Raw genomic sequence first — 12,303 nt, forward strand, 5'->3', positions numbered from 1 at the left:
TGAGCAGGAATGGTGGAGCTGTGCTAGGTGTCTCTCTCTCTCTCCATCTCCCTCACCCTATCTCTCTCTGTCCCTCTTTCTAGAGTCTAGCTGGTGCAACATACCCTACCAGCAAAAAAAAAAAAAAAAAAAAATGGTTCCAGTTTCTCTCTCACAAAAACAAGGTGAGAGGCTGTGAGCACCCTCGTCAAGCGCAAGTGACTATACACAAGGGCCCAGGTTCAAGTCCCCACTCCCCACCTTTAGGGGAAGATGCCTCACAAGTGATGAAGCAGGGCTGCAGGTGTCTCTCTGTCTCCCAGTTTCTGTTTCCATCCAGTAAAAGGGGGAAAATGGCCACTGGGAGCTGGGAGTCAGCCCCAGTGTTAACCCTGGAGACAAACAAAATAAGGGGGACACGGGAACACTTTTGTCTGTGCGAGCAGAGAGACAGCACAGCACGGGGGGACTATATACCTCTCCTCCACAGCGTCCACAGCCACTGGCTCCCGGAAGTGCAGAGGTGAGCCTGAGCGCCAAAGGACCGGAAGTACAGGGGTGGCCAGAAGCTGTGGCTGGCCAGACTGTCCCTCCTCCTCATTGTGACTGTCGTTAAGATTTCACTCCCCGTCCGGAATCTCCAGGAAGCCTGTCCATCTCTGCGTGGAAGATGGAGGTAGGTGGCTCTCTTTCCAAAGACGATGTGATCCTGGCCCGGGGTGTCCCAGGGCCCGAGAGGGACGGCACAGGTGAGGCCGTGGCTGGCCCCGAATGCCTGCTGGACATCAGCTGTAGGCCTGTCACCTGTGGGGGGGCTATGACCTAGGAAAGCCTCTTCCCTGGCAGGGGCTTGTCACCTAGGGAGGGCCTGTCACCTGGTGGGGGGTATCATCTGGGGGAGACTGTCACCTGGGTGGTCCTGTCCCCTGGCAGGAGCTCCCGTCAGTCCCCTCAGGCCTGCGCAGAGTGCGGGACTCAGACCCCAGTTGGGGGAGGGGTGTGAGCCAGCAGGCGCCCAGAATTGCTGTCCGGGCCTGGTCCAGAGGCCCCAGGAGGCCACACAGTGCAGGCCAGAGGCCGGACTCTCCCTCTGCTGCCACCAGCCTGACTGCAAAACATGGCTGTTGGATGGATGCATTGGATCGACCTTCTCGTGGTGCATCCCGTGAGTACCCATTTATTGGGGAAACTGACGATCCTTCCTAGCCGACTGAATCCACATGGATCCCAGTCACTTTCAAAGCCAGCAACAAGCAGCTCCTGACAGCTTTCAACCTGACCTGTTGACTGGCTACGGAAGAAGGGCAAACGCTGGAGGAAGAAGGGCTGTTGGATGGGGTGACATGAGCCTCCCCCACCTTCCGGAGGGAAGGGCCCTGGCTTCCGCGGGTGGTGAATGGGGTGGGGGTGGGGGGTTAGCATGGTAGTTATGCAAAAAGACGGTCCTTTCTGAGGCTCCTAGGCCACAGGTTCAATCCCCCGCACCACCACCCTAACACAGAGCCGAGCAGTACTTTGGCAAGGATCAGGGTTCAAGCCCTTCATCTCCATCTGCAGGGGGGAGGCGTCATGAATGGTCAAACAGGTCTGCAGGTGTCTCTCTTTCTCTCTCCCTCTCTATCTCCCCCTGACCTCAGTTTCTCTCTATCCTATCAAATAAATAAATAGATAAATACAGCTGGGCTGGGGAGGGGCTTGAGGTCCTGGGTTTAGTTCCTGTATTAAAATAACGAGGAAGAAAGGCCGGGCGGTGGCTCACAGGGCTGAGCACAGACATCACACACACAAAGACCTGGGTTCAAGCCCCTGGTCTCCACCTGCAGGGGGGAAGATTCAGGAGCTGAGAAAGGGGTCTGCAGGCATCCATCTTTGCCTCTCCTCCCCCCTCTCCCCCTCCCTCTCTCCTTCTCCCTCCCTCTCTCCCTCTCCCTCTTTCCCCCTCTCCCTCTCTCTCTCCCTCTCCTTCTCTCCCTCTCCCCCCTCTCTCCCTCTCCCTTTCTCCCCCCCCCTCAGTAATAAAGACATCTGTGAATAAATACACAGAGGAACACAAGGAAAGTCTTCATTAGTGGCTGAGAGTGCAAAGCTGCAGTTAGGTCTGTCTCCCTGCCGCCAATAAGACTTGCCGCCTCAGTCTCCTCGTCTGTGAAATGGGCGTGAGAACCAGCATTCCCTCCCCAGGGGTTGTTGTAGGGAGAAAGGCACTGTCACTAGACGGCTTTCTTTGGGAATAATTCTGATTGCCGTCTTCAATAATAATTTTAATTATTGATTTTCACTGGGCCAGGATTGGCACACCTGGTCGAGCGCACACGTTACCATGCACAAGGACCAGGGTTCGAGCTGCCACTCCCCTCCTGTGGGCGGGCAGGGGGATCTTCACAAACAGTGAAGCAGGGTTGCAGGCACCTATCTCTCTGTCTCTTTCCCTCTCTTTCTCCCCCACCCCTTGATTTTTGTTTTCTGTCTCTGCCCAATAAATAAATGAATGATGTTGGGTAGTATGCCAGCTCCCCCCCCTTCTGTCTCTAATCCTGCTTAACCAAGCAGCGGTATGCCTGTGTGGCATTGGTTTGATCCCACTCAAAGCTGCGGTCTATTTACATAAATCACTTTTACATTTACATAAAGCACCACCCTCCCTCCGGGGCATTGGTGGTTCAGTGGTAGAATTCTCGCCTGCTCCGCCCCCTCTCCTTGTCACACCCAGATTTTCACCAGTCACTTTTCTCTCCACCCTCTCTAGGTCACATCCTGTTCCCACCCTATTTGGCAGGTATATATAAAGACAACATTGTTCGTTTCAGTTTGGTTTTTAGTTTAGCTTAGCTCGGCTTAGATTGTGCTACGTTCCGCATGAATAAAGAGATACTTCGTACAGCTCACCCATGAGTCCCGGGTCGTCTGTCTCCCGTCAGTGAAGCACAGCCCGACAGAATGAAATATTTAAAAATATATCACATTTTTATCAGAGGCAGAGTTGGGGGAATGGCTCAGCTCTGGCTTCTGGTGACATTGAGAACTGAACCCGGGGCCTGCAAGTAAGTCTGGTGTGTTTCCACTGTGCTGCCTCCGTGACCCATGAATGGCAGGTTGATGAGTAGTGCAGGCTGGGCCAGGGACCCCCCAGAAGAGGCTGAGGAGTTCCTGCAGAGGTGGGGGGGTGGGGGCAGTCTGTCTGCAAGAGCCAAGGAGGGTCACAAGGTCAAAGGCCAAGGGCCACAGGGAGGAGGGAAACTGCAGAAGCCAGTCAGAGGTGAAGGCCTGAGGGGTGGGCCTCGTCTCCCATGGAGAGACCTCGTAAATGTGGGGGGCGGGAGCCTCAGGCCATTGCAGAGCTGCCCCCCTCCCCCCCCCCCCCCCGTGGGGTTGCTCCTCTCCAGCCTCCACCACGGGTGACACACACGACACTTTCAGGCCCCCGGGGCACCTGCCCCGTTGGGATCTAATCTCCCCTGCAGGAGAAACAACAGGCCCCTGGGGGCCAGGGAAAACCACACTGGCGCCCTCCAGGTGACTTGGGGGGGTCCTACAGGGCGCAGATGGCCCCTCCAAGCAAGCAAGGAGCAGGCCTTTCACTGGGGAGTCTGCAGGAGGGGTTGTGCCCGGGGGATGACTGACCTGAGCTGTCCAGGACTCACCTCTTCCTCTGCTCCAGGAGGCTCACACACCTGCGTTCTAGCAGGAGTGGTAGTAGCCATTAGTATTAACTTTTGAGAATCTTTTGTTTTGGTTACATTTTAATTTTATTTCAAGCTATGACGGAGATGTTTTGGTTATATGTTAAACTATGACAGAGATAGAAAGAGGCAGACAAAGAGATGGGAGGGAGAGGAAGAGAGACACCTGCACCCTACTTTATCACTGGTGAAACCTCCCTTCTGCAGGTGGGGACTGGGGACTTGAACCCAGGTCTCTGCACACGGAATGTGTGCACCACACGGGTGGCGCCCTCACTCGCCCCCCCTAGGCGGTCCTTTAAATTGCAGGTTCCAGGAACATCTCTCCTCAGCACAGACCTGCCCCCAAGGGTGAGACCAGCACAGCCTCTGTCCCTCCCCCAGACTGAGATTTTGAGCACCTTCTTCCTCTCCACGCATTTCCATCTTTTTATTTAACTTCACACATATGTGAAATGCTTCCGGAAATAAGAAGTCTGGCTTTTAAATTACGAACAAATTTAATTTTAAAAATAGCTCCCCCCCCCACAATAAAATCTCAGTTTGCCTCCGTGCTCCTTTCTCATAACCTCCCCTCAGATCCTCAAGGTTCCCGCATCAGAGCTCCCAGGGAGAGAGAGAAAGAGAGATCAGAATCCTAAGGCCCCCACCTCAAACGGGACTGGGCTCCTCTGCTGGTGGCCACTAGCAAAAAAAAGTTAATTTCTAGTGGCCCTGGAGGATGGTGCAGTGGATAAAAGCTTTGGACTTGAAAGTCCAGGTCCTTGGGAGTCGGGCGGTAGCACAGCGGGTTAAGCGCACGTGGCGCAAAGCGCAAAGACCCGCATAAGGATCCCAGTTTGAGCCGCCGGCTCCCCACCTACAGGGGAGTCACTTCACAGGCGGTGAAGCAGGTCTGCAGGTGTCTGTCTTTCTCTCCTCCTCTCTGTCTTCCCCTCCTCTCTCCATTTCTCTCTGTCCTATCCAACAATAACAACATCAATAACAACAACGTTATTAACTACAACAATAAAACAACAAGGGCAACAAAAGGGAAGAAAGAAAGAAAGAAAGAAAGAAAGAAAGAAAAGAAAAAAAAAGAAAGCACGAGGTCCTGAGTCTGATCCCCGACATCTCATCTGCCAGAGTGAACCTGGGTTCTCTCTCCTTCTCACTCATTAGCACAGTCTATCTTAAAAAAAATAATTAAAGATATTTATTTCATTTATTCTCATGAAACAGAGGGAGCTATCAGAGCCCTGCTCAGCTCTAGCATAAGGTGTGTGTGTGTGTGTGTGTGTGTGTGTGTGTGTGTGTGTGTGTGTGTGTGTGATGAGAGAGAGAAAGAGAGAGAGAGAGAGAGAGCGACAGAGGTGGGGTTACTCCAGAGCACTGCTCAGCTCTGGCTGATGGTGCTGGGGATTGAACTTGGGGCCTCAGAGCCTGAGGCAGGAGAGTCTTATGCTGAACCATTATGCTGTCTCCCCAGATATTATCATCACCTCCAGGGTTCTCACTGGGGTTCGGTGCCTGCACTATGAATCCACTGCTCCTGAAGGCCATTTTTTCTCATTTGTGTTGCCCTTGTTGTTATTGCTATTGTTATTGTCACTATTATCATTGCTGTTGTTGTTGGATAAGACAGAAATCGAGAGAGCAGGGGCAGACAAAGACAGACACCTGCAGACCTGCTTCGCCGCTTGCAAGGCGACACCCCTGCAGGTGGGGGGGGGGGCTCCAACCCGAATCCCTGGGCTTCAAGCCATCTGCGCTTAACACTCTGCGCTACCGCCCGGCTGCCGCCCTGTTACTGTTACGAATTAGTATTTGGGTTGACAATAGTAGGCGCCAGCACCTGGTCTGGGCAATGCTGCCCCCGCCCCGGACTGTGACAAAGGGCTGCGCGGTCACCCCCCCCCAACACTCCCAATCGGGGGCCTGTGAGCGCGCCGGCTCCACCTGCGAGCCTGGGAGATGGGGGCGCCGGGCTGGGGGCCTGGGGGCGGCGGGGTCCCGGGTCCCGGGTCCCGGGTCCCGCAGGCGGCTGGGCGCGAGCGGGCGGCGGGGCGGGGGGCGGGGCGGCGGGGCGCAGGCGGGTTGGGGGGGCTGCGAGGTGGACGGCTGGGCGGGCGGGGCTTCTGGGCGGGGCAGGAGGTGCGGCGGGGCGGGGCTGCTGGGCGGCCGGGGCTACTTGGTGGGCGGGGCTACTTGGTGGGCGGGGCTGCTGGGCGGCCGGGGCTACTGGGGGCGGGGCTACTTGGTGGGCGGGGCTTCTGGGCGGCCGGGGCTACTTGGGGCGGGGCTTCTGGGTGGGCGGGCTGCTTGGTGGGCGGGGCTGCTGGGCTGGGCAGGAGGTGCGGCGGGGCGGGGCTTTGAGGGGGCGGGGCGGGGCTGCTGGGCGGGCGGGGAGGGGCGGGGCTTTGAGGCGGCGCGGGCTCCGCCCCCGTTTCCGGGGCAGCGCGGCTACCTGCGGGCGGCGGCGGGCTGCGCACCTGCGGGCTGCGGGCACATGGCGGCGTGAGGCCGCGCTCGGGGCCGGGGCGCATGGGGGACGCGGGAAGATGCCCCGGCCGCAGCTGCCCCTGCCCGCGGGCTGGGAGGAGGCGCGGGACGCGGACGGCCGGGTCTACTTCATCCACCACGCCAGCCGCTCCACCAGCTGGGTGGACCCGCGGGACAGGTAGGCGCCGCCGGCAGGTGCACCTGCGCGCGGCGAGGCGCGGCCCGGGGAGCCCCGCGGGGGCCGGGGTTGGGGAGCGCGGCGGGGCCCCAGGATTCCCGGGTGTCTGTGACAGGTGCGGGGGGCGGGCCCACCTGGCTCCGGGCTCCCCCGGGAATCTGGCCGCCGCTGGCGAGCTGCGAGGGCGGTGGTGGACGTGAGAGGGTCCCCACCGCCACTGTCGCCTGCGGGTCCGCTGGGGGGTGCGGGGTGGGGGGCGCGGAGAGTCCTGACCTTGGTGGGTGCGGGCAGCCTGGAGCGCGCGGGTTTGTGATTTTTGCAGAGACGGGTGGAGGGAGCCTGGCCTGCTGACTTTCTGGGGGGTCTGAGCTGGTTTCTTAGCGCACCCCCCACGTGTGTGCTGGGGGAGGGGAGACCACCTGGCTGTCCTTCCTGCAGTCCAGGTCACAGTAGCTCAGGAATGTGGAATTTCACCTGGCCGGGTGACCTTGGGCACAGGTGCATGGAAAACGATCCAGGTGTCGGTTTGGGTCCCAGTGTGTCCTGATGCGGGGCATGGGGTGGGGGTGAGGGTTCGCAGAGGGGCGGGCAGGGACTTCCTGCCACGTTTAGCAGGTGCTGAGAGACTGTCCCCTTAATGTCACAAGAAAAGGATTCTAAATGCCAGGAAGGGTCCCTTGGACCAGCCGGGCTAACGTCCAGCCTGTTTCACTGTCCGTCACATGGGGGAAGGGCTTGCTTGCGGGGAGCCAGGGTGAGGATGGGATGTCAGAAGCACGTGGAGGGCCGGCACCCAGCTTTGTGGTCACCCGTCCACTCAGTGTGAGGCCCAAGGCTGTTCCGGGTGTCCTCTGCCCACTCTGGCTTCTCTACCTGTCCCTGCGGGTGCCCCCCCCCCCCCCCCCCCGCTCCTGACCCCTCTCCTGTGTTGCAGCAGCCTCCTGAGGCCAGGGCCACAGGCCCACTGGGTCTGGGGGCAGGTCCGGACACCGTCACAAGCAGCGCTAACTCACCCCCCAGGGCACGCATCTGGGCCCCTGAGTGCTGTGAGGCTTCTCACTGCTGCATTGTGCTGAGGCTGCCAGGGCCCCTCCACTGCAGCCCACCCGCCCGTGGGCCCGGCACTGGGCACATGCAGTCACGGAGCTACAGCTGCAGTGTCCTCTGCCACCACAGCCCTGCCTTTCCTGCTTCTGAGACTGCTGTGCTCCCCCCCCCCCCCAGCCACACACGCAGAGCTTCCTGGGAAGGAGGGAGGGAAGGAGGGAGGAGCCAGTTCCTCTCAGGGACACCTGGCATCCAGGGCAAAGCCAGGGGCCTGGTCTAGGCCAGTCCTGCGCTCCAGCAGCTGAGCTGTCCCCGCGACTCCCTGTTACAACTGGGAGTCTGTTCCTCTCCATCCATCCATCCTGCCCCCCCCCCCCCCCCGCGTCTCTGGCCACCTCCTGTGTGTCTTCTGTAGCTGTGAGCCCACTTTGGTTTTTACCAGATCCAAAATTCTTCACCAAAAGCATATGGACTGGCATTTAAAAGAAAATGGTGGGAGCCAGGTGGTGGCACAGCGGGTTAAGTGCACATGTCGCGAAGCACAAGGACCGGTGCAAGGATCCGGATTTGAGCCCTCAGCTCCCCACCTGCAAGGGAGTCGCTTCAAAAGTGGTGAAGCAGGTCTGCAGGTGTCTCTCTCTCCCCCTTCTCTGTCTTCCCTTCCTCTCTCCGTTTCTCTCTGTCCTATGCAGCAACAGTGACAGCAATAAGAACAACAACGATAAACAACAAGGGCAACAAAAGGGGGGAAAATGGCCTCCAGGAGCAGTGGATTCGTAGTGCAGGCACCGAGCCCCAACTATAACCCTGGAGGCAAAAAAAAAAAAAAAAAAAGGCAAAGGTAGCTCTGAGGTCCTATGGGAGCCATGGCCATGTCTTGGTGGGTGGAGTGTTGGCCCTGGTGCTATGGCAGGGGTATGGGGGTGAGTCCTGAGTCCTGCAGGTATGAAAACCAGCAGTCCCGCCTATACATTAAAGATCACGGAGGCTCTACGCCCCCCAAGGCTGAGACGAGACGGGAGGCACATTCTTTCCTTTCTGTAGTAAGCAGGCCAGCCTCCCAGGGGTGGCATTTTGTTTTCTGTTTTTTTCTTGGCCGCCCCCCACCTGCTCAGTTGGAGCCTTTCTGAGCCACTTTCAGAGACAGGAAACTAGAACTATCTCCGGCTCTCAGGGACAGGGAGTTAGAACAGGCCGGAGCTGCTCCGCTCTCCTGTGATGCCACCCCCCCCTCCCCGGCACCACCACCCCGGACCCCCCAGCCTCTGTCCTGGGCCTGGCAGGTGACAGGGACCCCAAACACAAGCCACACCCTTTCATTTGTCACCCTACAGCTCAGGGTGCTAATTCCAGGCTCTGCTGCTCCTGGGTGTCCGTGCTGGCCTGGTACACCGGGGCTTCTGGGAAGGGGGCTGAGCAGAACTGAGCAGAGGACAAGGCCCTGTGGCTCTAGAATGTTCCTGCTGGCCCTGAGCCCCCCCCCCCCCCCGGGAGGTAGGTGAGAGAGGAGGCGGTGGTGTGAGCTCCGCTCCGGGGCTGCTTCCCGCTCACACTGGACCCCTGAGGAGCAGAAGGAAGAGATCCTGCCCATAGCACCGTCCTGACACTCGGCGAGGGGTCAGAGGCTCCCCAGGCGTTCTGTGCATCATGTGCTCACGTGTGCATGCGTGTCTCTGTGCTGTGTGTGCCTGTGTGTGTGCATGTGCGTGTGTGCATGTGTGTGCTCTGTGCTGTGTGTGTGTGCGTGTGTGTGTACATGTGTGTGTGCATGTGTGTGTGCCTGTGTGCGTGTATGTGTGCGTGCTCTGTGCTGCGTGTGCCTGTGTGTGTGCCTGTGTGCGTGTGTGTGTGCGTGCTCTGTGCTGCGTGTGCCTGTGTGTGTGTGCCTGTGTGTGTGTGTGTGCGTGCTCTGTGCTGTGTGTACCTGTGTGTGTGTGTGTGTGTGTGTGCGTGCTCTGTGCTGCATGTGCCTGTATGTGTGTGTGTGTGCATGTGTGTGCGTGCTCTGTGCATACCTGCTGTGCGGCTGCACCGCGTGTGCATGGGTTACGTCCATGTGTGCTGTGCAGGTATGTCGGTGCTATGTACAGACCTGTTTGAAGCGCAGGTGTGTTCACCCTGGGTGTGTGGCACCCTGGCCTCTGGCCAGTCCCTGCCCTGCCCGTGTGGCCAGCTGTCCCTCGCTGGTGTGGCCGTGCCGGCCAGGCTGCCCCGGCTGTGGTTTCCTCGCTGGGCCTGGCATCTCGGGTTGCCAGCCCTGAAGAATGTCCTGGCACGGCCCCCGGCTGCCGCTTTGTGCCATTGAGGAGGGCTCGGCGTCCCTTTCACCCGAGGCTGTGCGCCTCCCCCACCCCCAGCCCTGCCAGCCCCGTCCCCTCAGCCCTGGGGAGCCTGCATGCCGGGGACGTTGTCCCAACAACCAGAGCGACACCAGTGGGCCTGCCGACTGGGCCAAGGGCTGTGTATCACGGGGCTTCCTGAGGCCAGGCCACAGGGGCAGGGAGGGGGAGGTGACAGGCTGAGGGTGCAGGTGGCACCACCGGGCCGGCTCTGCACAGCGCCCACCTCAGGCCTGCCTTTGCCTCTGCCTCTGCTCGAAGTTCCTGTGTGCACACGTGCCTTTCCATGGTTCTCTGAGCAACCGTGGGTGTGGGAGAAGGTTCTAGAGGCCCGATTCCTGCCGTCTCTCGGCTCTGCATCCAGCCAGGCCTGCAGACACCACCTGGGTGGGGGGGTCTGGCCTCTCTCGCTTCTGAGACTGTGGTGACTGGAGACGCGATTCGCAAGGTTGCGTGGAGCCAGGCACGGGAGAGACGCCACAGCACTGAGCTTCCCCCAGCACATTGGCACTCCCACGTGGTGCCGGGCCTTGCACCTGGACTCACGGGGAAGGTTCAGACCCTGCCTGGTGAGCCGCTTCTCCACTGTAGCCCTTCCGTAGCCACGGCTCAACCCCGGTTAGCAGGAATGCAGGCCTCCGCTCCACTGCCTAAGGAATTTGGCCTTGGGGAGCCGAGCTGGCCGGACTGCGCTGGTGTGGCCACCCCCAGTGGACCTGAGCCAGGGTGGACCCTGGAGACAGGGGCGAGCATATTCTCTGAGCTCTGCTGCTCTGGGGTGGAGTGGAGTGAAGTGGAAGAAGCCGCCCCGACCAGCTCTGGACAGGACTGGGGAACGGGCAGGCAGCAGCCTCGTGCTGACCCTTGGGGATCCTTTATCATCTAGCAGAATTGCTGCTGTATGCTGTTAGAAGGGGTCTAGGGAAGGGGCCGGGTGGTGCACACCATGCGTAAGGACCTGGGTTCAAGCCTCCGGTCCCCACCTACAAGGGGAAAGTTTCGTGAATGGCGAAGCAGGTCTGCGGGTGTCTCTCTGTCTCTCTCCCCCTCTGTCTCCCCTCCCCTGTCCTATCAAATAAAATGGAAAGGGGAAAATAACGGAAAAGATGAAGCGGTGAATACATCATACTGGCACCAAGCCCCAGCGATTACCCTGTGGGAGGAGAAGAAGGAGGAGGAGGAGGGATCTAAGGTTATTGACAGGCCAGCTTCAATTCCCAACAACTTACATCCAGTTGCTTCTTTAACAAAATTGACTTAGAGGTGAAGAAATTTCATAATAGCCCCACAAAAGACCTTTATACCTCAAGCGCCAGTACCCCAGGTTCAATCCCCCACACAACCACAAGCCAGAGCTGAGCAGGGCTCTGGTAAAATAAATAAATAAATAAATAAATAAATAAATAAATAAATAAAACACTAAAATAAAGTTGACTCGAGTGGGTTTACACTATTCTGAGGGCCCAGGAGGCAGTGCAGTGGATAGAGCACACGACTGTCAAGCATGAGGGCCTGAGTTCTATCCCCAGCATCACCTGTGCCCGTGTGACGCTCTGGTTCTCTCTCATAAACATTAACAAATCTTTTCTTTGTTATTTCCCACCAGAACTTCATGCCCGCACAATGCCACTGTTCCCAGATATTTCTTCTTCCTCTCCCCCTGCCTTTTTTTTTTCAATTAAGAGGGTGAGAGACTGAAAGAAAGACACAGAGAAGCAGAGACACCATAGCACTGCTCCCCACCTGGGAAGCCTCCCCTTTGCCGGGCCCTCCCAGGCAGCACGCGGGGCTCAAACCTGACCCCTTGCACATGGTGCAGTGGGCACTCTCCCTCCTGTGCAGACCCCAGCCCGTGCTGGAGAATTTTTTTTTTAATAAAATGTTATGAAATCCTAGGGGGGGGTCTTATTTCACACCTGTGACTGAGTAGAAATCTCCCCCCTACCCACCCGCAGAGCCATCACACCAAAGACCAGAGGCCGTCCGCCTGTCTGTCCTTGAGTTTCCTCTCACTTCCCACTGACAAATAGCTGAGTTTCCAGAGTGTCGGTGTTGATCTTGAGATTATTATTTTTGCATATGTATTGGCTTTTTTTTTATTATTATCTTTATTGGATAGAGACAGCCAGGAATCGAGAGGGGGAGGAGTGATAGGGAGAGAGACAGAGAGAGACACCTGCAGCCCCGCTTCACCACTCGAAAAGCTTTCCCTCTGCAGGTGGGGACCGGGGGTTCGAACGTGAGTCCTTGCACACTGAAACATGTGCACTCAACTGGGTGTGTCACCACCCGGCCCCTTTTTTTTTTTTTTTTTTTTTAATTTGCTGGGCTGTCAGAAAAGTCATGATTGTTTTTGTCAGTGCTGCCGTGGCAAGGACACAGCAGCTCTGTGCTGCATGCCTGGGCGGGGCTCTGCAGGATCGATGGCTCAGTGTTCATTTGTCTCATCTGCGTTTGTACCACCAGAGTTAACGGTTTTCACCCTTTGAACCCGCTTCACACAGAGACCAAAGGAAACTCCCTCCGAAACTGGTGCAAGGACGTTTTCTGTCACCCGCCTCCCTGGCAGGGACCCTCCCGCCCATATGGAGCAGAAAAC

At 58.0% G+C, this 12,303-nt stretch overlaps 1 protein-coding gene across 2 annotated transcripts in view; it reads left to right on the forward strand.

The window, feature by feature from the left end:
- The first annotated feature begins 6,083 nt into the window (after window positions 1–6,083).
- The window catches only part of LOC103111582 (protein KIBRA), a 61,382-nt gene continuing 55,162 nt past the window's right edge, over window positions 6,084–12,303 (forward strand). Inside the window, exon 1 of one of the 2 annotated variants that reach the window (XM_060184820.1) lies at window positions 6,084–6,318. In XM_060184820.1, the coding sequence (XP_060040803.1) occupies window positions 6,200–6,318 (119 nt within the window). In that variant the 5' untranslated portion in view covers window positions 6,084–6,199. The remainder of the gene's footprint in view (window positions 6,319–12,303) is intronic. The other variant, XM_060184821.1, reaches the window with a different exon arrangement.

The sequence above is a fragment of the Erinaceus europaeus genome, unplaced genomic scaffold (assembly GCF_950295315.1).
Source record: "Erinaceus europaeus unplaced genomic scaffold, mEriEur2.1 scaffold_493, whole genome shotgun sequence".
NCBI classification, from domain to species: domain Eukaryota; kingdom Metazoa; phylum Chordata; class Mammalia; order Eulipotyphla; family Erinaceidae; genus Erinaceus; species Erinaceus europaeus.